Source organism: Heloderma suspectum, chromosome 3, assembly GCF_057233095.1.
Source record: "Heloderma suspectum isolate Gila_16-S chromosome 3, 16-S_ref, whole genome shotgun sequence".
In the NCBI taxonomy this organism is placed as follows: Eukaryota; Metazoa; Chordata; class Lepidosauria; order Squamata; family Helodermatidae; genus Heloderma; species Heloderma suspectum.
In genome coordinates, this window is record NC_139460.1 from 2,675,959 (window position 1) to 2,702,592 (window position 26,634).

At 50.8% G+C, this 26,634-nt stretch overlaps 3 protein-coding genes across 12 annotated transcripts in view; 1 reads left to right on the forward strand and 2 right to left on the reverse strand.

Annotated features, from left to right (window-relative positions):
* Nucleotides 1-10,190, reverse strand: part of LOC146349234 (short transient receptor potential channel 2-like) — a 26,041-nt gene extending 15,851 nt beyond the window's left edge. The window contains exons 1-2 of the mRNA XM_084842135.1: nucleotides 10,157-10,190; nucleotides 3,237-3,925 (exon numbers count right to left, since the gene is read on the reverse strand). Coding sequence (XP_084698261.1) covers nucleotides 3,237-3,925; nucleotides 10,157-10,190 — 723 coding nt within the window. The remainder of the gene's footprint in view (nucleotides 1-3,236; nucleotides 3,926-10,156) is intronic.
* Nucleotides 7,434-19,760, reverse strand: XNDC1N (XRCC1 N-terminal domain containing 1, N-terminal like). 4 transcript variants are annotated; one of them, XM_084842253.1, is made up of 10 exons: nucleotides 19,033-19,760; nucleotides 18,677-18,806; nucleotides 17,929-18,067; nucleotides 16,232-16,387; nucleotides 15,995-16,131; nucleotides 15,621-15,697; nucleotides 15,191-15,414; nucleotides 14,626-14,704; nucleotides 12,724-12,896; nucleotides 7,434-12,078 (listed from the first exon to the last, which is right to left on the reverse strand). In XM_084842253.1, the coding sequence occupies exons 2-10, from the start codon at nucleotides 18,719-18,721 to the stop codon at nucleotides 11,846-11,848; spliced, it is 1,263 nt and encodes a 420-aa protein (XP_084698379.1). In that variant the 5' UTR covers nucleotides 18,722-18,806; nucleotides 19,033-19,760; the 3' UTR covers nucleotides 7,434-11,845. The 4 variants fall into 4 exon arrangements, with proteins under 4 accessions (XP_084698379.1, XP_084698378.1, XP_084698376.1 ...); XM_084842252.1 differs by having other exon boundaries at nucleotides 7,435-12,078; nucleotides 15,968-16,131; nucleotides 19,086-19,757; XM_084842250.1 differs by having other exon boundaries at nucleotides 7,435-12,078; nucleotides 15,968-16,131; nucleotides 19,033-19,757.
* A 42-nt stretch (nucleotides 19,761-19,802) lies between these two features.
* The window catches only part of RNF121 (ring finger protein 121), a 29,614-nt gene continuing 22,782 nt past the window's right edge, over nucleotides 19,803-26,634 (forward strand). For 2 of the 7 annotated variants that reach the window (XM_084842261.1, XM_084842258.1), the window contains exon 1: nucleotides 19,803-19,937. Coding sequence is in view for 4 of the 7 variants with exons in the window: in XM_084842258.1 (XP_084698384.1) it covers nucleotides 19,881-19,937 (57 nt within the window). In the remaining 3 variants the exon portion in view is untranslated. Of the gene's footprint in view, nucleotides 24,678-25,129; nucleotides 25,321-26,634 lie in introns of those variants that run through there. The other 5 variants (XM_084842257.1, XM_084842255.1, XM_084842256.1 and 2 more) reach the window with 5 other exon arrangements.

Below are 26,634 nucleotides of genomic sequence, written 5' to 3' on the forward strand. Positions count from 1 at the left end.
AAATGTGATTGTGTTTGGTGTTGCGAACAGGTCAAGTTTGTGGAAAGAATCCTTTAACTCACCCCAATGTGTTGTGTGTGCCCCAGAATAGCAACGCGGTTATAAGAGTGCCGTTGACATCTGCATAAGGTGTTCAACAGATGCTTGTGCTTGTGTTTAGTGTGAACCAGAGTTGCTCCATATTTGAACGCCACCTTGTTTCGGCAGCACAGTCTCTGAGAAACAGATTACAGCCTGTCAGCAGTTTCTCTGAGAATTGTTAGGGAGGACAGGTTCCTCCCCAGGCTGCAGGCTGATAACATTGTACTTTGTGCAGTAACTGAGCATCAGTAGCTGGCAAGCGTCCATCCTGTCCAAGGAGGATTACCCTTTCCAGATAACAGACTGTGTGAATGCTTCCAAGTAATGCGACTACTAGAGCATGGCTAGAGTTTTTCCCTATATGTGACGTATTTTGCTGTATAAAAGCCCGCCCCACTGAACACTCGGGGCTGTCTGCCCCTTTGCTGACAGAGTGCCTTGCTGGCCATGCAATACAGCGCTTTTAGATCCAAGAGTCTTACCCGTGTCTAGTGTGATCCATTGTCCAGCTAGACAACGAACAAGGAGTGTGTTCCACTCACACGACAAGTTCCGATGCTGAATGAACTGAAACAAAATTTTTGTAGATTCCCTAACTGCAAGACTTCATGATTAGCTCCTTTGCTACCAAGCTAAGAAAGTGATGCCTGCCAGAATTTACAGATCAGACAAAAGATGCAGTTAGCAGAAATCTCAGCCTTGGAGCATGGCCATCTGAGAAGCGTAAATGTTTTTGTTATGTAGATTTAGCAACAGGCACTGAATGGTTGTAAATATTAAAATATTGTGCTGGGCTTCTTGTCTTTCGCTTCATGAAGTACAAAATAGCGCGGATAAAGAAGACAAAGGAAATTCTATGTTTGCAAGATGCTGGGTGATGTTTCTTATCCAAACCCATCTCTTCTGGGTCTCTATTTTGAATGGGTAAACTACCTTTCCCAAGACTCCCCTCTGTATAACACAGAATTGCCAGAGACATTTGGGATACAAATACATGGACTAATGACTGCAACCTCAAAACATAACGGGGACCTTGTTGATGGCAGGCTTGTTTGCATGGCATGATACTGTGGCAAGTAATTTTATTTCTTTAAAAGATGTCAGCTGTATTTTAGGGTTAGCCCTGCCAAGGCAGCATGCAAAATTCAGCATTCTAAATCTTTTTGTTAAGCCAGTTTTCTAGCACGTAGGCTTGCGTTTAATGGAGGAGAGGGCCACAGCGCATGATGCGTGCAGAAGGCCCCAGGTTCCACCCCCGGCATCTCCAGATAAAAATTACCTCAAGTAGGAAGGTGGGGAAATACTCTTTGCCCAAAGGCCCTGGGGAGCTCCTGCCGCTGGAGCTGAGCATACTGACTCAGAAGGGAGCCTCAGAAGGGGAACGTCTGTGGGCACCACAGCGCCTACTGAGATCTCAAAAGCCAGAGTGGGTGGCTGAGCTTTCCAGGAAGCAAGGGCTTCAGGGCCTTTCTGACGAGATGCCACATACATAACCATTTATGTGGTGTAATGTTCTGTAAATAGGGAGCATCTCCCCTGTGAGAGAAGGTTACAACAGCTGGAATTCTTTAGCATGGAAAAAAGGAGGGTAAGGGGAGACATGATAGAGGTGTACAAAATTATGCGTGGTGTGGAGAATGTGGATAGGGAGACATTTTTCTCCCTCTCTCAAAATACTAAGAACTTGGGGTCATCCCATGAAGCTGATGGGTGGGCGATTCAGGACAGATATGGAATTCACTACCACAAGACATAGTGATGGCCACCAATGCGGATATATTTAAAGGGGAGTTAGACAAATTCAAGGAGGAGAAAGCTATCAATGGCTACGAATCCTGGTGCCTCTATGCTACCTCCAGTAATCACAGGCGGTATGTCTGTGTACACCAGTTGCTGGGGAACATGGGTGGGAGGGTGCTGTGGCACTGAAGTCCGGCCTGTGTGTTTCCCATGGGCAGCTGGGGGGGCCGCTGTGTGAACAGAACGCTGGACGGGATGGACCCTGGGTCTGCTCCAGCAGGGCTCTTCTGATGCCCTTACTGTGTGTGGCCTCCGAGAGGCTCTGCTGCATCTGTGTGGGCCTGAGGCCCAGCGTGCCGGGGGCCTGTTTGAGTGGCGGCGGCTGGCGACAAGTTCTGGACGGGGTGGGGTGGGGTGGGGTGGGGAGAGGCCATAGCTTTGAATGCTGGGGGCGGGGGGCTGGATCAAGCAACCTCCATTCCGATTGGCTGGGAGGGGTGGGTCTAGCTAGGCGGGAAGGGCGGTTGGGAAAGGCCAGTTGCCAGTTCAGCGAGTCGGCCGTTCGCCAGTCAGGGAGAAGGCCTGCGGGCGGGTGGTGGGATGGGGTGGAGGTTTAGGGGATTTGCCCTGAGGTCAAAAGTCGTTAAGTGGCTTGTAGTAGCAGCAGGGTCTCCTGAGCCCTAAAGTGACAGCAAACAGTCTTTTGAAAGCTGCAGAGTAAATATCAGTATTCTCTTATGTACTAAAAAATCCCTTCAAAACATTAACTTCTTTAAAGTGTTGGTGCCCATCTCGGGCCTATTCCTCTGACACCAAGGAACCAGGAGGTTTTAAAATAATGCAAGAGAGTTTGTGGCAGTGGAAAAGCGTCAGCTTGTGCTTTAGTGACAGAGAGCTCCCTAGGCCCTGAAATATACGCATTTCTTATATTTCAACCCCCTAGGTAGCAGCAGCGCTGGGAGAAAACCCTGCATAGGCTTGCAGAAGTCATTCTCCCTCCCTCTGACTAGCAGAAGTTATGCAAAGAGAGTGAAAGGGGGGGGGGGGACCAGAAGTTTTGCAAAAAAGAGTAAAAGGGAAAGGAAAGAGTAGTTATGTAAAAAGACTAAAGAAATTTTGCCCAAAGAGTAGGAGATATTGTGCCAAACTTTGCAGAATTTATACAGGTTGCAGAATTCTTGTTGACAATATGCATTTTCCAGCTGCACAATCTCGGTTCTTTTAGTGCACGCAGCCTTGGTCCGTGTGGACGATTCCTCCCCCTGCCCCACCCTCTGCCTCCCAAACCAGTTACCAGAGTGCTCGCGGGGTGCACATCATTTTAGCGGTCAGCTCTGTGTCCCGCAAGAGTAGTACTGCAAATACAGTGGGATTTGAAAGGGGAAGCCACGCCATCGCAGTGGCAAAGGACGGACCTTAAATTCAGGCTCCTTCTTGGAGAGGCGCTTGAGCTCGCGGCTGAGCTTGAAGGCGGTCAGCATGGCGTCCTCGCTGGCGATGGAGAGGTGAGCCCGGCTGGCAATGCCCTTGTAAGTGTTGATGCGCGAAAGCGAGAACTTGAGCAGGTCGAACTTGCGGCCGTTGGAGCACTCCAGGCAGGCGCACGAGACCTTGTGTGGCCGCGGAATGGCATGCCCCTTCTTCATCAGCATGTCCACGATTTCGTAGAGGTCCTTCTCGCAAGCCAAAGTCAGGGGCGTCACGCCAGGGGCAAAGCGCGAGTTGTCGATGGAGTTGTCAAAGAAGGCCAGCGAGAAGGACTTGATGTCCATCTTGAGGCCCTTCTCCTGGTCGAGGCGGTCCAGCAGCAGCTTGACGACGTTGGGCTGGTTGGTATCCACGGCAACCAGCAAGGCCTCGTGGACCTGCCGGAAGTCAAACTTGACGAAGCGCAGCAGCGTCTTGGTCATCTCCTCGCCGCCTGTGCGGATGGCCAAGTTGAGAGCCTCCCGCCACGCCCTGTCCTCAGCGTCATCCAGCTGCCTCAGGATCCCATCGCTCACCTGCAACAGCTGCTGGACCTTCACCAGGTGGCCATCCTGAATGGCGCTGAGCAGGCCATCCGGGAACTTTAATTTCTTGTTAACTATTTCTTTCCAGTTGGCTGGCTATGGGATCACATGGAAAGATAACATGCATTTACTCATGTATTAACATAAGGCACTTGCTGGCTAGTCCCTTGCCTCCCCTGGAGGGAGCGGTTGTGTTCAGGTTGTGCTCTGCTTGGCAAAGCAGCTCTTCTTTAATTTACACACCTGCTCTACTCCTTGGGCTCAACGGGGTTTAGAGCAGTTTCCCCAAATGCCAAGCCTTCCCAAGGGGATCACAAGCTAAGGAAGTAAGATGAAAGAGGCCAAACATAACAGACATGGGGTTTTGTAGGCATTTTCTCTCTCCTTAAAATGCAGGACTCCGCTCCGGGAGGGCAAGGAAAAGGGGACTGGCACAGAGGCGAAGTGTAGTGGCAAAGGGCCGCCAGAGGCAGTGGTGTAGCAGTGGCAGGGCTTGCAGGGTCCGGGCACTGGGACCTTTTGATTAGCAGGGGCAATAACAACATCTGCGACCCCCTCAAACTTCCCTGTTCCCTCAGAGCTTAGCTGCAACCCTCACAGCTGGAGGAGCAGCGGGGGGATGAAGGCAAGATCTGGAGAGAGGCCAGCCTAGGAGCCCCCCCAGTCGCCTTCTAGCACCATGGGCGCACAGTTGTTATCCATTTGTCAGGCGCCTTCCCTCAAGGTACTGTTTCAGTTGCCAGGGTGTTTTTAGGCACAACTATTCTCTCCTATCAGTTACATCTGGACTAGATAGACAAGAACTGGTGGATGTATTGCATAGGGGCTAAAAGCATATTTAGTGGGTGCCGATTTTAAGCCTGAGCAGAGGTGCCAGTCATAAGGGCTTTATGATGAGAATCATCGTATTAGGTGATTTGTGTGAGGTTGCTCTCCACCTCCCGCCCAAAGGTTAAGCTTCAGGACTTCCAGTAACAATTTAGTGTGGGATTCAGTGCTCCTTTGTGACGATTGTTGCGTGCAGTCACAAGGGTTCTGAGCCAGCCTTTCCTAAGCTGGCATACTCCAGATGTGTCTGACTACAACCCCCACCATGGCCAATGGTGGGAATTGTGCCCTCCAAATGTGTTGGACTATTACACTGGGGAAGGCTGTTGTAGGCCTCCTGGCAGTGGAAAGAACAGATCCAGCAGCCTAAGCAATTTACCCGTCTCCCCTGAGCACCAACTCATTACCTGCCAAGTCCCTTGCTTGGCTGAATGCCACCCCCCACCCCACCCCCCGCCTGACAGAATTCACAGCTGGGAGTCCATCTTGTCAGAGGAGGGGCAAATGAGATGCAAATTAGCCATCTGGGGAAGGTTGAAGAAGAATGCAAGGGAGGGTGTTCAGAGAAGCTCTGGCCACAAGGTTAAGATGGTGGCTATGTCCAAACCAGAGCATCCACACTGTTATTCCAAGAGGCATCTAGAGCACTCACAAGGCACGTGGAGACAGGAAGCTGCTGGTAGATTGGGATTTGCATTATCACAAGCCAGCACCCGGCAGTTCTCCCTCCTGAAATCCCCATTTTGGAGTTGATGTTCTGGGGCTGCAGGGTTGTAAAGACGTATTTGGCTGGACCGTGTCAGTTGCAAAACCATCTACCTAAATGGTCACTTCGAGGCTGCTGTACACATATTTATTTTTAGCATTTCTACAAGAATGCCTAATGATGCAGCATTAGGGGCAGTGGATCTTCTGTAATGTCACTGAAGTGCGTGTCTGGGCAATAAGCTGCTATGCTAAAAGTGGGGCTGCAGAAGACACCATCCCACCCACCCCCTCCCCGAAACAAAGGAGCCTTGTACTGCAGACAGGTGGGATGGGTAGGGGGAACAGACAGGCAAGGGAGCTGGGGAGGCAGCGGCAGTGGGACAAGCGGCCAAACGGGCAGCAGGGGCAAGGAGCAGCCACGTCTCTCATCACAGATCTCTAGCATATACGTATGCAGAGTATCTCTTGGGCTAAACCACCCCGTGTGCAGCAGCTGTAGCCCCCTTGCCACTGGATGATTCATTTCCCATGTCCCCCCATGCAGTTTAAAGATGGGCCAGCCCTTCCCATTGGGGCAAAATGCAGGCCCAACTATCTGCAGCTGAGACACTTGGCACATGCAACAAGCAGCTGACAGCAGGGAAGATCCCCCAAGAAGGAGAGGTACACCAGGGAACCCCTGCCAAGCACTCACCGTGATGCCCTCGAACTCTGATGCCATCTTGGCCACCAGAGGTGCCAGCCGCTTGCTGCAGAACTGCAACCAACAGCTGCAGCTGGCGCTGGGTGCTCCAGGTGTCTGCCCAAGACTTGCACTTTTATTTGCTGGACACACCAAATCAGAGGCGGCAACACTGGGCTGGTTTCCTGCTTCAGCTCAAGGCAGAGGCTTTTAACTCTGCCTGCGTGCCCTGAACTGAGAGAGGTCTTGTTTTTCCCTGGCAGGGGCATCAACAGGCAGGAAAGCAACGGACCCACCTGCCAACCCCCAGGGGGCTGGGTTGCCATATGAACACCATGGGCAGTCTCCGGCAAGGTTTCTCCCAACTCCCCCAGGGACCACAGATACTTGTTGATGGCAGTTTTGCTTTCATCTTCCTCCCCCACCTATCTCCCTTTGCATTCCAACCACTCTGCAACCCCTTTCCTATCCTATTCCTGCAGCTCAACCAAGAAAGCAACTGGAGTGGCAATAAGATAAAAATGGAGCAACTGGAGACAGGATAGGGGGTGGGGGGATTGAGGCGCTATACTTTTATTACATTGATTTTCAACTAATTAACTGAAAAGGTTGTGCTCATTCATCATTTGACCAATTGCCCAAAGTCAGGATCTCCCCCGCCCCCCCTCCTCTACAGTGTCCCCTTTGGCTCATTTTCTTGATCCACCTGGAACTACTTGCTCCAGCCCCTTTCACTCTCTGCTTGTAGCACACACTGTAGCTTGATCTGCAGGGCTCCTCAGGGAGATCGCCCTCCCATCTTGATCCATCTGTTTTGAAGGGTCCTTGGCTGATACCCAACAGCAGAATCAGCTTCCAAAAGCAGCTTGGATGCAGAGCACATACTTGGCACATCTGCAGTCCCAGGTTCAGGGCCTTGTGTGTGGAGCATCTCAGATAGCAAGGCTGGAGAAAACAAACCCTTGATACCTTGGAGAGCTTCAAGTCACTAGATGGACCAGTGATCTGACTGCAGAACAGGGGTGGGGAATAAGTGACCCTACAGATGTTGGTGGAATGCAAGTCCCAGCCTAGCCAATGGACCAGCAACATCTGGAGGGCCACACACTCCCCATCCCTGCTGCAGAAGGCAACTTCATGGGTTCACAGTATTTTCTGGAAAAGGTTGCTGCCAGACATACTTTAGGGAGCAACCTACCTAAAAGGACAGAAGGATAACTGCCTAAGGGTCACCCCCAAGTGGAGCTGTTCTGGAGTATGAATATCATCAAGGCTAAAAGCCCAACTACATCTTTTATGAACATTGTCTATCCCATCCCCACCCCTGCCGAAATCTCAATCAAAATAGACAAAAATAACAAACATATGGCGAAATCAAAACAGCCGTTTGAACATCCTGGCATAAAGGCTTGATCATTTGGGTGCAATTTTTAAAAACGTAGTTCACACCAACTATGGCAGCTTGTACGATTCCATCTTTGTAGGAAGTTTCTATAATAAAACATGCCAGCGCTGGGAAAGACACTGACTCCAATGCAGCCTCACCATGTGAGAAAGGAAAGGTGCGCGAGGCTTCCTGATGATATATTTGTGGTGCAGAACACGTTACCTTTTCAAACAGTGGGAAATACAAAACAAGAAGCAGTTCTTGATTTGACATGAAATGGAAGACAGAAAATTCCTGTATTATTAAGAACAAAGATCACTTTTGGTAGATAGTCAAGAGGCTAATGGTTTGGCCACACAGCTCTAATGTGGGGCATCAAGAGTGCTGCTTCAGCCCTTCAAATATCCCAGTTGAGAACTGCAAATGCTTCTTTCCATCTTGGTCCCCCGTGGCACCAGTCCACATGGAGAACAGGGTTGTGCAGTTCATACACTTGGATTCTTTGCTCTTTGGGTGGGGATTGCAAGAAAAGGAGCAGAGAATAGAGGTAGACACACTGTCCCAAGGAACCTTTCCTGTATATCAGCAAAGCTAGGAGCCCAGCTACATCTTTCACAAATGTGTTCTATCCCATCCTGCCACCCAACAGAGGTAGATGTAGATACATGCCTGCTCAAGGAATGGCTGTACACTTTCACACCAGATTATTTATTTAATTTCTATACCGCCCAATGGCCAAAGCTCTCTGGGCAGTTCACAAAAATTAAAACCAAAGAGCACACCACAATAAAACAATATAAAATATATAAAACATTTAAACCATAGTATAACAATACAACCAGAATAAAACCTAGCGGCAATGCAGGGATTTAAAATGCAGATTTAAAACAGAAAAGCTAAGTCTAGAAAGCTAAAATGCCTGGGAAAATTAAAAGGTCTTCACCTGGCGCCGGAAGGATTACAATGTAGGTGCCAGGTGAACCTCACTAGTAAGCTCATTCCACAGCCAGGGTGCCACAGCAGAAAAGGCCTTTCTCCTAGTAGCCACCCACCTCGCTTCCTTTGGCAGGGGCTCACGGAGAAGGGCTGCTGAGGATGATCTTAAGGTCTGGGAGGCAATCCCTCAGGTACCCTGGCCCTAAGCCGTTAAGTGCTTTGCATGTTAAGACCAGCACTTTGAATCGGGCCCGGAAATGGACTGGCAGCCAGTGCAGCTGGAAAAGTACTGGCGTAATATGAGCTCGCAGGCCAGTCCCTGTTAACAATCTTGCTGCCCTATTTTGGATCAGCTGTAGCTAGGCTACCTCTGTCCAGATAAGGGCGTAGTTGGTATACCAGCCTAAGCTGATAAAAGGTGCTCCATGCCACTGAGTTCACCTGTGCCTCAAGTGACAGTTCTGGATCCAAGAGCGCCCCCAAACTACGAACATGATCCTTTAGGGGGAGCGCAACCCCCTCCAGAACAGGTTGCATATCACCTAGCTGGGCAGACGAACCACCCACTAACAGTACCTCCGTCCTGTCTGGATTGAGTTTCAGTTTACTGGCCCTCATCCAGTCCATTACCGCGCCCAAGCACTGATTCAGAACAGCCACAGCCTCACCTGGTTTTGATGAGAAAGAGAGGTAGAGCTGGGTGTCATCCGCATATTGATGGCACCTCAGCCCACACCTCCGGATAACCTCCCCCAGCAGTTTCATGTAGATGTTAAACAGCGTGGGGGATAAAACAGAGCCCTGTGGAATCCCGAGGCATAACTGCCATGGCACAGAGCAATAATCCTCCAGCACCACCTTCTGGAATCGGCCAAGTAGGAGCAGAACCACTGCAGTGCAGTGCCTCCAACTCCCAACCCAGACAACCTATCCAGAAGGATACCACAGTCGATGGTACTGAAACTCACTGAGAGGTCCAGGAGATCCCACAGGGCGACCAAGGCAGTTTCTGTTCCAAAACCAGGCCTGAAGCCTGATTGACATGGATCTAATAATCCCTTTCATTCAAGAGTGCCTGGAGCTGTCCTGCAACCACCTTACCCAGGAAGGGGATGTTGGCCACTGGCCTATAACTGTTAACATCCTCCAGGTCCAGGTTAGGCTTTTTCAGGAGTGGTCTGATTACCGCCTCATTTAAAGTGGCTGGCACCACTCCCTCTCTCAAGGAGGAATTTACAACCTCCTGGACCCAGCCGGACAACCCCTCCTTGAAGGACAAGGATCAAGCACACAAGTGGTCGATCGGACTTGGCCAAGCACCTTGTCCGTATCCTCAGGCCTCAATAACTGAAACTCATCCAATAAAACTGGACCAGATGGTGCTCTGAATGCCTCTACCAGTGGAACTGCATTAATTGTGGTATCCAATTCATGACAAATCTGAGGGACTTTGTCTTCAAAGTGCCATGCAAACTCATCACAGCATGCAACCGAGGGTCCCACAGTCTCTCTCCCCTGGCCCAGAATGTAACTGGGCATGAACCACTCAGAAAAGCTCTGCTGGACGACACTGAGAAGATGCAATGCTGGTGGAAAAGAACTGTCTCTTTGCCACTCTCACCGCCACAGAGTAGGCTTGATAATGAGCTCTAACCTGTGTTCGGTCAGACACAGCACATGTTTTCCTCCACCTGCACTCTAGCCGTCTCCCCTCTTGCTTCATTGCCCTCAGTTCAGGTGTATACCAAGGAGCTGGTCAGGCTCTGCTCAGAGGGAGAGGGCGCTTGGGCGTGACTGTGTCAACCACCCAAGTCATCTCTGCATTTCACAGTGACCTGGGCTTGGACAGGCGCACCAGCCGTACTAGCAGGAAAATCCCCCAGAGCCCTCTGGAATCCATTAGCCTCTGGGGGCGGACCATTTTAATAGGTCCCCCACCCTTGCAGAGGGGGAAGGCTGCCAGAATTTAAACCTCAACAGGAAGTGATCTGACCATTACAAAGGGACAGATGTTAAGTTCTCCACTTTCAGATCACCATCCTCCTGCCCAGTCGAGAAAACCAGCTCAAGCGTGTGTCCTTTTATACGTGTTGGGCCGATGACATGTTGGGACAGCCCCATGGTTGTCATGGCGGCCATGAAGTCCTGAGCCGCCCCGGATACAGCGGCCTCGGCATGGAAGTTGAGATCCCCCAGGACCATCCTCCAGGACCAACACCAAGTCCAAGACCACCTCCGTCAGCTCAGAGAGGGAGGCTGATGGGCAGTGAGGTGGGCAGTACACCAACAGAATCCCTAATCTGTCCCGGGTACCCAATACAAGGAACAAGCACTCAAGATCTGCACATGAATGAGAAGGAAGCTTAGAGAGGGATTGAATTCCTATTGACAACGGCAACCCCCCCTCCCCGACCCTTGAGTTGGTGTTGGTGCTGCACTGAGTACCCAAGCGGGCATAGCTGGGAGAGAGTAACCCCTCCCAGTTCCCCCACCCAGGTCTCAGTAATACATGCCAGGTCAGCCCCCTCATCCACAATCAAATCATGGATGAGGAAGATTTTATTTTGGACCAACATGGCATTCAGCAGCAGCACCACCAGACTTGAGGGCAAACTGGTGAAGCCAGCAGGAACCATCAGGTTGGGGGAAGAACCAGAAAAGCGGACGGACACGAGGTGTCTAGCCCCTCTTCTCCTCCTCCTCAGCTGGCCTGTTAATCCCCCAGCGCCATACCTCCCCCTACCCGTGACTGCAGTTATGGTGGCACCCCCCCGACCCCCGAGTTGCTCAATGGACTTCCCAGGCACATGTTAAAATGTTAAGATGTACAATATAAACCAGTATAAAAGAATGCAAGACAGCAGCAGCTAAGAAGGAGCAGGAAAGATCTGTGTTTGCCCCCATCTTCCTGGTCTTTAAAGCGGCTGCTCTCTGCTGCTGGTGTCTCTGGTTGCTGGTATCTCTGGAGAGCCGGTGAGTGGGTCTTCGTGTGCTCCTCCACGCGTCTCCAAGTGCAACGCTAAGAGGTCCACCTGGTCCTCTTCCCCACAAGTTCCTTCCTGCGCAGCCTCTGGCAGCCCCGCCTGAAATACCTGTCTGGTACTTAAGATTAGGAGCAGGGGATATCTTCTTCTGGATGAACTCTGAGAATCTGACATATGGGAGCTCTGGGTACCTTGAGAAGAATCAGACTGGAGGGGGAGTAAGGGGCGCTGGCACTACGGCCCCTCATCTCACCCCAGCCATTGCAATTCCTCCTCTCTCTCACCCTTCACTTGACTTGCAGGCTGGGCCCACCTCCGGCAAGGCCGAAGATGCTGCTGGAGGGTCTGGGCCACGGAGCCCTCAGCGCCGTGTGTCCTTCATGGGCTGCTTCTGGCCAGGATTCTCTATCCCAGGTGTACATCAAACAGGTGAACAAATGGCTGAAGTCACGGCCAACGGATGTTGCTTGCAACAGACGTGCTCCCTCTATTCCATCCACAGCCAGGAGGGCCTGCCGACTGAGGGCTCATCGTGCTCCCCACAGGTGCTAGCGTGACCCTCCACGTCAGCAGCAAGGAAACAGCACTGGCAGATGGGGCAGTGAACCCAGGTCTCAGTGGGCTCTTCCCATGATGAGGGAGAGGAGGGGGTGCTGGCTTCAAAATCCTCTTCTCCACAACTGGAGGCGTGAGCCAGTAAGAGAATGGTGGGGAAACGACCTGTGGAAAGAGGTAGTGGAGGATGACAAGGACCAGCCCCTCCCCTCCCCATCAATCTGCTCCTAGTTCGGCACAGAGATTAAAATGCTGCTTGCACGACTGACCTACAGAAGGAACAGCAGCATTTGCAAACCTCTGGTTCACTTATATTAATTTGTACCCCACTTTTCCTTGTAGGTGCAATGCAACTAACATCTAAAGCCATGAATGCATTCCACCCTCCCAAGCACAATTAAATGAAACACCTGACCAGCAAAAGGTAGTAAGCCAGTTCACACAGAAGAGATTACAAAGCCACGCTCCAGCGCTCAGCCGGAACACACGAGGCCCCAGTGTGCAGGGAGCCTGGGGCACATGTGCGGCCCCACCCCCGCCACTCCTGACATTTGCACACACAGGGCAAACATCTGAACAGGGCTCCTAGCCGTGTTCAGCTGAATGTGCCCAGAAAGCTCCCCACAGTCAGGAGTCCAGCCTTACCAGGGCTCTTGATTATGGGGGAGGCTTCTAAGACCGTTCAGCTTAATGTGCTTAGAATCTGCTTTCAGACCTCAGCAGCGAATGTGTGATGGCTGCGAGTGGAGGGGGCAGAACCGCAGGGGGGCATTATTTGCTCTTAGATGCGCTTTCCATTCTACTACTCACCAGCGCAGATGGGGCATGTGCCCAGCCCCACATCTCCCTCCCCTGGCCTGTGCTCTTCCTCCTCCACCTTCTCTTCTTCTTCTCCCATGTTCTTCAGCCTTCCCTCCTGGCCTTGGGCTCTTCCCTCCCTTCGAGAACCACTGCTAGGCCTCACAGAAGAAACTGCCGCACACCTGCGGAGAATTTGTTTTCATTTTGAAGGTTTTCAAGTCTTCCCTTTTACTACACACTAAAGGCTCTTTCTAACACATTTAGGTAAAACTGCTACCCTCTATTTTTTATCCCAATGGCTCACAAGGCAGTTTATATCACTTGTAAAACCACCCAGCAACAATACAACAAAAACATCATAACAACTTATAAAACAAAATTCAACTAAAGCAGGGGTACTGAACCTCTCTCAGCCCAAGGCTGAATTCAATTTTGAAGGAGCTCTCAGGGGCCACATTCCAGTGGTGGGTGGGGCTGAAGGCAAAAGGGGGAGGGGGCCAAAGTACCAACTTATTTTAGCTTAAACCTCTTGCTGCCAGTAACCAAGGCTTAGGAGAAGAATTTAAACCTTTTAAAATGGGGGTAAAACTGCAGAACAATTGGGAAACCACCAAATTAGTAGTTGGGGGAAATGGGGTGGGGCTGGATTGGGACCCCAGGCCTGAGACTCCCCAGCCCTGAACTAAAGCAATATGTAGCAGCACCCTTAGAAGCACCAACTTTTAAAAACCTGGCAAACCTTCAGATATGTAAATGTCAAATTAAAGATGTCAGGTAATCCAACCACAAATTTCCCATTTAGTGTGTAGTTTGGCCCTAAGTTCCAATGGCTCTTGATTTCTGGAAGCTTCTGTGCTTTGTGCAAAACTCATGTTAATTTTATGTATGTATTAATGAAATTTTTATCTTGCCTTTCCATTAAAATAGTGCTCAAGGCAACTAACAAAAAATACAGAAAAATACCAGTTATAATTGTAATATTAACATTCACCAATTTAAAACAAAGAAAATGCAAATAAAACTTCTAACAGTGGTGGAGAGAAGGGCCTCTCCCAAAGATGTTAAAACCTGGGCAGGTTCATGTGGGAGAATGCAGTTTATCAAATAGTCTGGCCCCAAGTTGTATAGGGCTTTGTAAGTCATAACCAGCACCTTGAATTGTGCCTGGGAACAGACTGGTAGCCCCTGAAGCTGTCAAAACAAGGGAGTCATGTACTCCCTGTAACTGGCCCCAGACAATAGTTTAGACTCAGCATGCTGGACCAGCTGACGTTTCCAAACACGTTTCAAAGGCAGCCCCTTGTATAGCACAGTACAGTACTGCAGATGGGATGTAACTAAGGCCTGCCTATGGCCATATCTGACATCGCCAGAAGAGGCACAGTTGGCACACTAGCCTCAGCTGTCCAAACACACTTCTGCCCACCACTGAGACCTGCACATTCAGGTTCAGAGCTGATTCCAGGAGTTATTACTCTTATTAACAACAACTGGATTTCTTAGACACCTTTCTCTTTAAAAAAGATTCAAAGTGGCTTACAAGAAGATCCAAATGTACAACGTTTAAAATGGCTAAAAACAATTTCCACTAAAATACCAGGACCCCCTGAAGAACTGAAACATCAGTGACAGCCAAACAATCCAACTGGTGCATTTGCATGTACCCAAACTGCGATCCTCAGTCTTCAAGGGTTGCGCAGCCCCATCCTGCACAGGCTGAATCCTATTCCCTGATCTGTGTTTCGAACAGAAGCTTCAGGAGAGAGAAGTGGCCAGGAATTTGCTCTGCAAATCAGCAAACCCTCCCCCATCACTGCGTAGGTTTAACATCCTCCTTTGAACTACAGGGAGCATCCTAAGGGGGGCTTCCTGGAACTGGGTTGAAAGAAACTCCAGGTACAATCCAATTACCTCCCTACATTGCTGTGCGATCCCCTTCTTCTACTTGTTTTCATTCGATCTCTTCCTGCAGGTAATTCTTGCTGGGACCCTGAAGGATAAACCAAGCCATCAACATTAGTCATGCAGGAATGACCTGTCAGTGAAGACATGTCATCTGACGGAACAGATGAGATCCCAACTGAGAAACAATCTCGATGAGCTGCAGGAGATTCATGAACAGGATTTCAAGAAAGTTCTTTGGTTTTGCTAAAAGCAGCCATAGGGATGAGGGAAGAGACTCAGTACAGGCCATGGCACTAGGTTTTTATTTTTTTAAATTCCACCGATGCTGTTTTTCCAATTTACACCCCCACCCCACTGCCCCCGCTAGTTGCCCTGCAGCAGAGCAGCTTGAGGAGCGAGGAGTGATTTAACTAGTGCTGTTCATAAGCAACACAGTGCTATTCATAAACATCACAGGACTGCAATGGCCAGATGATTTAGGTATAGTTGGGTACATTCTGAAAATTCAGCTTCTCAGCAGGCAGGCAAGTCCCCGCGGCTGCCCCCCACAAATGCCCTCCCGAATACTCACGCAATGCCCTAGGGCCCCCAGATGGGCAGTGGGCCTCCGCTTTGCCCTTTGCAGCAAGAGGGGAGGAATCGGCCACCAAGGGGAAGGTTCTCTTGCGGGCACAGGCTGCCTTCAGCACCATTCTGGCCGGGCGGCTCATGCAGGCTGGATTCTGTGCCCTGGGGCTGGCAGCAGGATCCAGCTGCTGCAGTCGGGTCTTTAGCGCCACCTCCTCCTCCCTGCTCCTGCAGGGAGATCCAGGGACAATATTAATTGGCTCCACGGAATGTGGTGTGGCCTCCTGTCCAAACGCAGTGACCCCTTCAGGCTAGTCTCTTGGTAAGTCTAACAGGCCGACAAGGCTTCAGGGGCCCATTTTAAACTGAGGTCTCATTCCTTGATCACTGACAAACCAGCCAGTGGCACGCGTACTACATGCAAAGGTACTTACGACAGCGCCTCTGGGAAGTATGTCCGACAGATGGCTGCACTGGAGAGCCATGGGTTACTCGTGAGCTCAGGAGGAGCCTGTGGTTGACAGAGACAGAGATGCCATTTAAATACTAGGAAGCGATCCAATAGCGAAGGCATGTAAGACATTACACCTAAATCCCAGGACTTTTGCTGGGTGACCAGCTAGATGGGCAATTAATAAATTTAATAATAAATAAAAAAAAATAAATACAGCTCAGTTCAAAAACATAAAATGCTAGTTCCTTACATTTGCTCCTTACGTTTCAGAACTGCTTGCATGAAATTGCAAGAGAACTGCCCCAAAAGGTCTCCCACGGTCTGTACCTGACTGGGAGAAGAGGCTGGACCTGCCTTGCTGTCTTCTGTGTCCAGGGGAGTGCGGATTCGGACGAAGGAGAGGCCAAACTGGGTATGTTTGTTGAAGGGTTGGCTGCAAGTGAGCCTGACGCGATCCCACTTCTCACGCAGAGCCAAGGCGAGGAAGTCCCCTGTGGGGCACAGGCAAGGAGATACTAAACAAGTACAGCCCTGGCCATTTACGGCTCTTGGGGGCTCCACATCAGTGAATAGTGCCTACTTCTGCTTTACCTTCTTTAAACATCCGGACTCCAGAACGATTCTTGTCCAGCTTAGCATCAGCTGGCATCATCAAGGTGGTGGTAGGCAACAGAGTATGGTAACTCTGGTCTAGCGGCCAAGAGGACCGCCCCACATCTATCTGAAGGAAGGCAGAGCCACAGTTCCCTGGAGACCACAAACAGGAAACAAAGATCTGCACCAAAGAACCTGTAATTTGACTCTCAACTACGGGTGTCAGAGAATTCCGCCACGGATCTCGGTGAGGCCGAATGCCAGTACATTCGGCCCCCCGAACTCCGTGGCGGAACGGCCTGCCACCCCCCCCGCCACCCCCGGGATGAGACTTACCTGGGGTGGATCTTCCGGGCGGCTGGTCTTCCGACCGGCCGCCGCCGCCATTTACAGTCTTGTCGGGGGGGGGGGGGGGGGTTAACAAGACATGATAGGCTACGTAAAGATTTACGTAGCCTATCATGGCTGGGTAAAAAACAAAAAAACAAACCGCATATGCAAATGGCGGCGGCTACAGCCGCCACCATTTGCGTTCCTTATTTTTGGCCATCTTAGTCTACGTAAATATTTACGTAGACTATGACGGTGAAAATAAAGGGGAACGCAAATAGCGTAGCGGGTGCTATTTGCGTCCCTTTTTAATTCGCCGTTTTAGCCTACGTAAATATTTACGTAGGTTAAAACGGTGAATCAAAAAGGGATGCAAATAGCGCCCGCTATGCTAATTGCGTTCCCCTTTATTTTCGCCGTCATAGTCTACGTAAATATTTACGTAGATTAAGACGGCCAAAAATAAGGAACGCAAATGGCGGCGGCCGTAGCTGCCACCATTTGCATATGCGGGTGTTGTTTTTTTTACCCAGAACCCTCCGCGGCCAGAAATCCGGCTGCGGATGGCTCTGGCCTGGGCCTGGCCGGCTGCTCCGCAGAGCTGCTGCGGAGCACAGCCGGCCATGGAGGATTCTGGGGGGGAGGAACGGATCGCCTCCCCCCCCCGGCGAGGATTCCGGGGGGAGGGACGGAACGCCTCCCTCCCCACCATCAACATAATCCGCGGAAAGGTAAGTGACTTTCGTACATCCCTACTCTCAACTAAAGGCTGCCTCCTGCTGGCCCAGCCACCCCATCCCCCTAACTTTGGCTGAGTTGTGGTGAAATCACGGAGTGTTCACAAACATTCTAACTACTAAGGGCCCTGTAGCTGTACCACCAAAACAATAAAATATAACAAAACAATACTGTATGTTCTCCGCCTCGAAACTTTGGGGAAAGCAGTATGTTAATCTGATAGATTATAATCTGGGGTAGTTTCCAGCTCGTGAAAAGCAACAGACTCAACTACAAAGCCATCAGGCTGGGCATCAAGTTACATTTTATTTTTGCTCAAAGTGCCTACACCAGCCTTCCCTAATGTGGGGTCCTCCAGATGTGTTGAGACTAGAGCTCCAACCAGCATGGACAATGATTAGGGATGATAGGAATCGCAGTATAAAACATACGGAGGGCAGTAGGCTGGGGAATGCCGGCCTACATCTCACTGGAGAACACACCGCCCAGCATATTTCACATTACTGTTTGGGCCCAATTGAAAGCAGTCTGTTACTTGCACTGTACTTGTACCCAAGCCTCATTTGAATGGCGGCTCTTTTGCTCCAAAGAAGCAATTCCGTTGCTGTTCCCCTTGATGTGCCTACCTATGTCTATATAGCCAATGTGACTCGCTTGCTCCAGCTGCAGCTCTGCTTTCAGCTGCCGGCTTCGATCCTGTGCACAGCAGAGCCAGGGCCGAAGGCCTTCTTCAAGAAGCAGGTTCTCCACTGGGTACTTAGGATCCTGCCACAGAAAAAAATGAGGGAAGAATTGAAGAACACGTGGCGTAACCTTGACACAGGAGACTCTATGCGTCGCTCTTATTTTAGTTCTGGATATTCTCAGGACAATGTTAATTATCTGCATGCACTGTTACACAATGACACATTCTACCATCTGGCATTGAAGTTGGCATCTCAAGATGCTTGGATATCTTTCCCATATTAAAAAAGCAAGGTTCTAGTCCTTATGCCTATAGAGATCAATTTAGGAACATGTGGCTGATGCTTGGTGAGATCCAGGAGCCAGAGGAGGCTGAGCAGTAATATTCTGTGTCTGAATTCCACTTTCCTTTGCTTATCCTTTTAGAAGAACATTTATATGCTGCTTTTTCAGCCTCAGAGCAACTCACAAAACAACTAGTTATTGTTTGGAACACAAAAGAAGTCAGGTATGCCAGCTAGGACCTGGACTTTTTAGATGTTTTTATAAAAACACCTACAATTATTATTTTACTTATTAAATGGTTACATATGTACTAATATACTGGATGCTTCAAGCTCAACTCATTTCGTAACAGAAAACTCCATATTCTTTTCTTAAAATAAAAAGCTAGAAAAGCAGTGATATTACCTGAGATGTGAAAGACACAACATATTTGATCTTAACAGGAGCCATTTTCACTCTTTCTGTGAATGCCTGTCATTCGCTCAAATTTTCACTTGTGTTTATGGGACATCCTTATCACATGATCCAGCTGGTACTGGAAAAAGAGATGGAGTTTATGTCTTCTTACGTATCTTTGCCACTGACAGCACTCCCTTGTTCCCCTACCGAACAGATGCCTAACAGCATGATCCCATACACATTTACTCAGAAGTAAATGTGTACTGCAAGCAGTGGGACTTACTCCCTCCTAAGTATGCGCAGCATTCCAGGATAAGACTGCAGACCTATGGCCACATACCTGGGAGCAATCCCCAACTTACCTATGAGTAAACATGCACTGGATCGGGCAGCGTGTGCAACTGCGGTTTCTTACCCTGCAGCCTGTTGCTTCCCTCTCCCCTCTCTCTGTTGCTTGCCATACCCAAATCTGGACTGATTGTTCGGGGGGGGGGGGGGGGCTTTGCTTGCTCGTGGCGCTCAGACGGCACGTGGGCAACCCTGCAAATAAGCGCGCGCGAGGCACTCGCCCGCGAAGAAGCTGGCCGCCTGTTTCCGCGCTGGCGGAAGGGGCGCGCGAGCTGAGAGGCGGCGGGAAGCCCGGGAGCGCGCCGGCTCCGCCACGTGCCCGCGCCGGCTCCGCCACGTGCCCGCGCGGGCGCCGGGCGCGCGGCCGAGCTGTCCGCAGCGCGGGGGCGGCAGGGCCCCCCGGCAGCCCCTGCTCGAGAGGAGCGCCGCCCGCAGGCCTCGAGCCCGGCGCCGCGCGCCGAACCGCCGGGCGAAGGCGCGCCGCCCGGGAGGCGGAGCCCGGCGGGCCGCGGTACTCGCTCCGCCCGGCCGGCGCGCCGCCGCAGCACGAGGGCGCCGAGCTCGGCCGCGGGCCCGGCGTGTCGCAGAGCGGGCGCCGGGAGGCGCGCGCGGAGCCCCGAGCCGCACAGGCCCGGCCCGGCCCGGCCCGCCTCGCCTCGCCTCCTCCCGCGGCGGCGCCGCCACAACCGCCCCGCCGCCGGCGCCCTCCGCCCTCTGACGCGGCGGCGCGGCGCGGGCCCCGCCCCCGGCGCCGCGCGATGGGCGGGGCGGGGCGGGGCGAGGCGAGGCGATTGGCGGCGGCGGCGGAAGCGCGCGGGCCCCCGGCCGCCGCCTGGAGGGCCGGCTGGCGGAGCGGGGCAAGATGGCGGCGGTGGTGGAGGTGGAAGTGGGGGGCCCGCTGGAGCACGACCTGGAGGAGGTGAGGCGGCGCCTCGGCCCCGCCGTCTTACTGCTGCCCTCGGCAGCGCCGCCGCGCCCCGCCGCGCCGCGCCCCTGACGCGCTGGGCCGCAGCTGCCGCCCCCTCCGGCCAGCCGTGGCGGGAGTCGTGGCCGGCGCCTCCGGGGCCCGGGGGGCGCTGCCCGCAGGCGCCTTCGCCTGTCTTGGTGGCGGTGAACGCGCCCGCCCCTCCAGTCAGAGCGGCGCGGGGGGAGCAGCCGAAGGCTTCTGCGTTCCCTATAACGTGCCTCTCCCCTGCTGCCCCCCACGGGGCTCGGCGCGCCCCAGGCGCCTCTCCCTCCCTCCCTCCCTCCCTCTCCCGCTTTATCCTCGCACCACCCCTGCGGCGGATCGGAGCGGGATGCGTAGGGCTGGGAGCCTGCTGAGCGTCACGGGGCCTCGCTGGCCCTGCTCGGACCCGCTAACCACCGTGCCCTCCAGGGCTGCTGTTGTGTGATGGTTGTCGCTGTTAGCTGCGTCGTGCCGTTGGCCTGCGTGTAGCAGGTGTCCTCAAAGCAGTGAGACGGGCCCCTGCCCCGAGGCACCTACCATCTAACCATGGTTGCAGGGAGGGGAGGAAGGCGGAGCTGAGGGTGATGGGGGAAGAATGCGTTCAGTTCAGTTATGTATACTTCAGCTTGGTTTCAGAGACAAATATGATTGACAGGGAGGCAGAGATTGCATCTGTTAATTTAAAACAACACCTGTGAGCAGGGGATCCAGTCTTTGCACAAGGAATGAGAGGAGTAGGTGCACCTTGGACTGGGCTGAGGCTGCTTTTGCATGAAATCATCCTAGCCCCACGTTTTCTGCTTCTTTGCTGCTAGCTGATGATTCTGGATTTGCATCCCACTTCTCAAAGCAGAGTTCGTCTTGTTCCCAGTTACTTACCCCTCACTCCTGAATTCCTGATTTATCTGTTTGATGTAGCCTGTAAGGCATCTGAATAGCAATCGCAGCGGTGACTAGCACAGAACATGTGCAATAAGCAGTAATAAAGGGGGCTCTTGGTTTCTTAAGCGGTATAGGAGTTGGTATTTGAGGATAAGATGTGGGGGCTGAATTCAGAAATAACTACAAATCAGTTCGACTCAGGCTTGACATGTAGTGTTCACCATGCTTGCAGCTTGTATGCATTCTGTCACATAAAGTTATAACTTGTGCAAACTGTACAACTTGGAAATCAGGAATTTCAGAGTGAATAAATATGCAGTCCTTCCTTCAAGGCAAGCAGTAGGATGACAGTGGTCAGTAAGGCAGGATAATGGACGTTTCAGCTAGATGGAAAAGGCATAGACCTTGATGTGCGCTCCTCCTAATCTCTGCTCACAAGCAGAGCTGCTGATAAAAATAACAATTCTAGTAATTTCCTACACAACCCACAAAGGATAGAGATGTGTGGGAATGGGGTTTCCCAGTGTGATAATCTGCACCAAACGGCAGTGCTTGCACAGTGAATATTAGGTATGTGGAAAGAACATAAATGGGGCTCCCTAAATTGGAGTGCTTCTGATGTTGTTGGCCATCCAGACCAGTGTAAGCAAAATCCATGCAAATGTATGCCTTTGAGTAAGACACTGTTTTGCCTTGTGTGGGTTGTTAACAGTAATGTCCAGCACTTTCAAGGTAACTGCAGGCACATTAGACTGTCTCATCTGGCACTAGGAGACCAATGAACTGACAACCTACAGGGTTTCCTTTCCTTTTGCACAGAAAAGGTTGTAGCTACCTAGCTTGTTAGACAAAAGCTGTGTTCAGATGATTGTGGGGATGAAAGAACCCATTGTGGGTTCTTCCCTCATGCGTGGCACACGCACAGCCTCAGTTTGCATAATTAACCACAATGCATTGCAGGTTGCCGTGTTGTCTGAACCCGGCGCATGGCAGGGGTGGCTTCATGCCCACCCCACATCCCATGGCTTGCAGAAGGGGTTGTGGGATGGGTGAAAAGCCACCCCTGTCACGCATTGGGATCGGATGACATGGCAACCTGCGCTGCATCGTGGGTAATTATGCAAATTGCAGTCAAGCACAGTTGGGTACCGGGGAAGAAACCACAGTGGCTTCTTTTGCCCCTGCAGTTGTTTGAACCTGACCAAAGACAATCCTGTTGAAAGCTCAGCCTTTGTCATTAGCTGATATTGAGAAAGTTGGCATGCTTTCTCCTTGTGTAACAGTAAACATGAGGCCTGAAGCGAGAAGCGCTCTGCCTGCCCTATCTTGTTGCTGGAGCAGCAGCTGCCTTGGCCTTGATTTCTCACCGTTGCCACATGCTCCCTCCTCCTCTCTTGTCCTTTTGCCCTCTGAAAGGTAAGCTCCTGTGGGGTTACCTGTTGCCACGTACATCCAGGGTGGGGCTTGCTTCAGTCTTGTGTATTCTACTTTTTGTTACTTAGAATCCTACCACTTTTAGGGTCTCCTGACTCATCTGTGTGCAGCGATCCTGATCATGCTGTCTTTGCTGACTAGATTAAGGTCCCCCAATCCAGCATGTGGACAGTGCCTTGGTTTGGTTTGGTTTTTTTCAAGTTTGCTGATCTTCAGGGACCTGATTTGTGACTCTGCGAGGTAACTGAAGCTCATAGTTGTAGGCCTCCTGTTCAGCCGTCCTGGCTGGAGGCAACCGCACAGCCTTTGCTCCAAGCTCTTATTATCTTTCTGGAATGTTTAGGAGGATTACTTGGGCTGCAATCCTACACATACAGTTGCAATCAAGATTATTCAACCCCCATTGCAAATCAGGTTTATTGTCAAAATTTACAGACTTTCAGCTGTTTGCAATGAACAAATCAAACAAAAGCAATTGAAATAGCTCAACACAATTATGCTTCGAGTGGTTTCCCCAAAGTCAACTGAAAATGCAACTTATAATGACTTTCCAGTCTCCAAATTATTTGACCCCTTCATGGCAAGCACCTTTAGTACTTAGTAGAACACCCTTTTGCTTTTATGACCTGCTGCAAATGAGATGCATAGCCAGACACCAGCTTCTGGCAGCGTTCCTGAGGAATCCTAGCCCATTCCTCATGAGCAATGGCCACCAGTTCAGTAATATTCTTGGGTTTGCGTGCTGCAACCGCCTTCTTCAAATCCCACCAGAGATTTCCTATGGGTTTCAAGTCAGGTGACTGTGATGTCCACTGTAGAATCTTCCAGGGCTTCTTCTGCAATCAAACCTTGGTGGAATTTGAGGTATGTTTGGGTTCATTGTCCTGTTGGAAGGTCCACCAAGCTTCAGCTTCCTCACAGACGGCATGACATTTTCTCCTAGGATTTCCTGATACTTCAATGAATCCATCTTGCCTTCCACACGCTGCAGGTTTCCGGTGCCAGAGGATGCAAAGCAGCCCCAGAGAATCACTGAGCCACCACCATGCTTAGCTGTAGGCAGCGTGTTCTTTTCAGCGTATGCTTCATTCTTCTTCCTCCAGACATACCGCTGATCCATCAGGCCAAAAAGTTCCAGTTTTGTTTCATCGCTCCACAGAACAGAATCCTAAAACTTCTGTGGCTTATTTATATGATTTTGAGCATATTGGAGCCGACATTTCTTGTGCTTTTGGGTCAGTAGTGGCGTACGTCTTGGACTTCTGGCATGGAAACCTTCTACATTTAGTATGCGCCTTACTGTGCTCACTGAGACCTCGGTGCCTGTTGCCACCAAGTCTTGCTGCAGGTCTTCTGCAGTCACTCGAGGGTTTTTCTCAGCCTGCCTTCTCAGAAATCTGGTTGCAGCCGTTGATAGCTTCCTTTTTCTGCCCCGCCCAGGTAGTGTAACCACTGTTCCTTTAACTTTGAACTTGCAAACTATGCTTCCAATGGTGTCTCTAGGAACATTCAGTGCCTTCGCTATCTTCTTGTATCCTGTCCCTTGTTTGTGAAGGGCGATGATCTCTTCTATTAACTTTTTGGACCATTCTTTTGACATAGGCATATTTCTAACATGCAGTCAAATGTGACATTCAACAAACCCCTCACCAGTTCAGGTATTTCATGTGTCTCAGCTCAAGCACACCTGGTGCAACTAATGAAGCCCTTGATTAGTTGCATCAGGTATGCTTGAGACAACACCTGTTTTGCACATTTGTGCTGTTGTGAGGGATTCTATTCAGGGGGTCGAATAATTTTGAGGCTGGAGAAGTCATAAGTTGCATTTTCAGTTGAATTTGGGGAAACCACTTGAAGCATTTGTTTTGTTGAACTATTTCAGTTGCTTTTGTTTGATTTGTTCACTGCAAACAGCTGGAAGTCTGAAAATTTTGACAACCTGATTTGCAATGGGGATGGAATAATTTTGATTGCAACTGTACTTACCTGGGAATAAGTCCCACTGACCTCAATGGGGCTTACTTCTGAATAGGCATGTATAAGATTGTGCTATGGGAGACATGGATACCTGCACTAAGCAGGGGTTTGGACTCATTGGCCTTATAGGCTCCTTCCATCCCTATTATTCTGTGATTCTATGACATTTGATCTCCCCTTGACCTGAGAAACCCTTGGATTTCTAGTAGGAAGCACTGGGCAGAATTTGTCCTCATTTTGAACGATTGAGTCCTAGACAAACCTTTCTCCTGTGTCCCAGTGGAACTGCTACCTCTCTTCCACCAAGAGCATATCCTTGCCACCCCTGTGCAGAAATGTTTCATGTAGGGAACTTCAGAAATCTTGGGGGACGTGATGTCAGCACCCATAAATGGTTGGGTCCCTACCGTATTCAAGGTGAGCACAGCAGCGGGGACATGCACTCTGCCAAATTTATTTTTTTTAATATATAGTTGCTTGTAAAAACACATTTTGCTTATCCTGCATGGTAGTCATATGGTCTCATAGAAATAGAAAGGAGCTAAAGGACATGTCCCTTGCTGTGAGCCAAGACTATCTACCTGCTAGCCTCCTCCCACCCCCCATATTAGGTAAGTATGCCACCTCGGCCAAAGCAAATCACAGCAGGGTGCCAGAAAAGTGATCACTGCAGAAGCCTCTAGCAAGAGAGTCAAGTCATTATTATGCCTGTATTATGGACCGGAAGGAAGTGAGAGAGAGTGAGAGAGTGCACGTGCATGAGTTGGCCACAGCTGATCTGGGATTTGATGCCAAGGCTAACCCTGGGTCAGACTGAACCACATGACTGTTGGGCATATGCCTAAGGCACCGCACTTGGTTTTCTTTAGAGATCCTGATGGGCATTGGTGGAGAAGGTGGCTTAAGAGGTTATTGTCGGAGCTTGAACGTCCTTAACAATTTGGAGTCAAGGTACCTGAAGGACCATTCACTTCCATGTGAGTGCCCACCAGTTAAGATCTGCTGGGTGGCGGAGGTCTGTCCTATGTTCCGTCTTTATCGCAGGCAAGGCTGCTCAATGGTAAAATAAAATTAATAAAATAAAAATGTTTTATAAGCAACATTTTTGTCTTACACATACAGTATTTGTATTGCAGTGCTCTGTATTTTAAAATTTAATACTCTGACCTTTTCAGCACAAGGTGGTTGATTATAAATTGAAATAAATCGGCTTTGCATGTTATAGGATCATGGCATGCATTCAGAACCGTTATCCTTGTTCGTCTGTTGGGGGACATTTTAGGGGCCGTAGCTCAGTGGTAGAGCCCCTGGTGTGCATGCAGAATGCCCCAGGTTCAACCCCTGGTATCTCCAGTTAAAGGGTCTTGGGGAGGAGAGCTGGGAGAGGAACCTCTGTCAGCCTGAGAGCCATTGCTGATCAGAACAGAAGACCCTGGGTCAGACAGACGGCCGGTGTGGCTCGTAAGAACATCGGAAGCTGCCTTATAGCAAGACGGGCCCTTGGTCTGCCTAGCTCACAGTTGTTGAGACTGAGCCGTAGTGGTGGCTGTCCAGGGTTTCAAGCGGGAGTCTTCCACAGCTGTACCTGGACAGCCCGGCATTTAAACCTGGGACCTTCTGCATGTAACACTTGTGCTCCGGACCACTGAGCTTTGGCCCTTGCCCAGTATAAGGCAGCTTCAGATGTTGCTGTGTTAACGGCTAGTGCTCACCCACTCAGAAATTGAGCGCAAGGGCCTGGGCCTGCAGTCATGCTCATCCTTTCCCCCTGCTGTGTTGTCTTGCCCTCTGTCAAAACGAGGTTGCAGTCCCTTGGGGAGCAGGGGGGACTTCTTTGCTTGGGGTGCTTTGTCAAGTTCGGCATACTCAGACGGCACAATATCAGCCTGGCGCCCGCCGATGTGTCGAACTGCAACTCTTATCATTCCCAGCCAGCATGGCCGACCAGAATGATGGGAGCTGCAGTCTGACATATCAGACTGGGGGGCACCAGGCTAGGGACGGTTGCACAATATTAACAAAAACCCATGTGGCACTTAGGAAGGGGCCAGCATGGCACTCTCGGAGTCGTGCAGAGCCTTCCCTGGCCCCACCTAGGTGATGATCTCACAGTGGGGTGGAATGTGGGGGGCTGTGAGAGTTCTGCAGGCTTCTCCGGAAGGCGTGGTCTTGATGGTTGATGGTCTTGATGGTTGATCGGCCTTTCCCAGAGGTTACATTTGGACGGGGGGCAGCTTGGCCATGCTTGTCTTCCGTGAAGAGTCTAGATGGCTGTTCTAAAGGTGAACTTGGTTTTTGACAGCATAATGTGCTTCTTTCAACAGCTATTCGTAAGGCTAAAACAACAAAGGCTCATTAAGGCTCATAGTTTCTT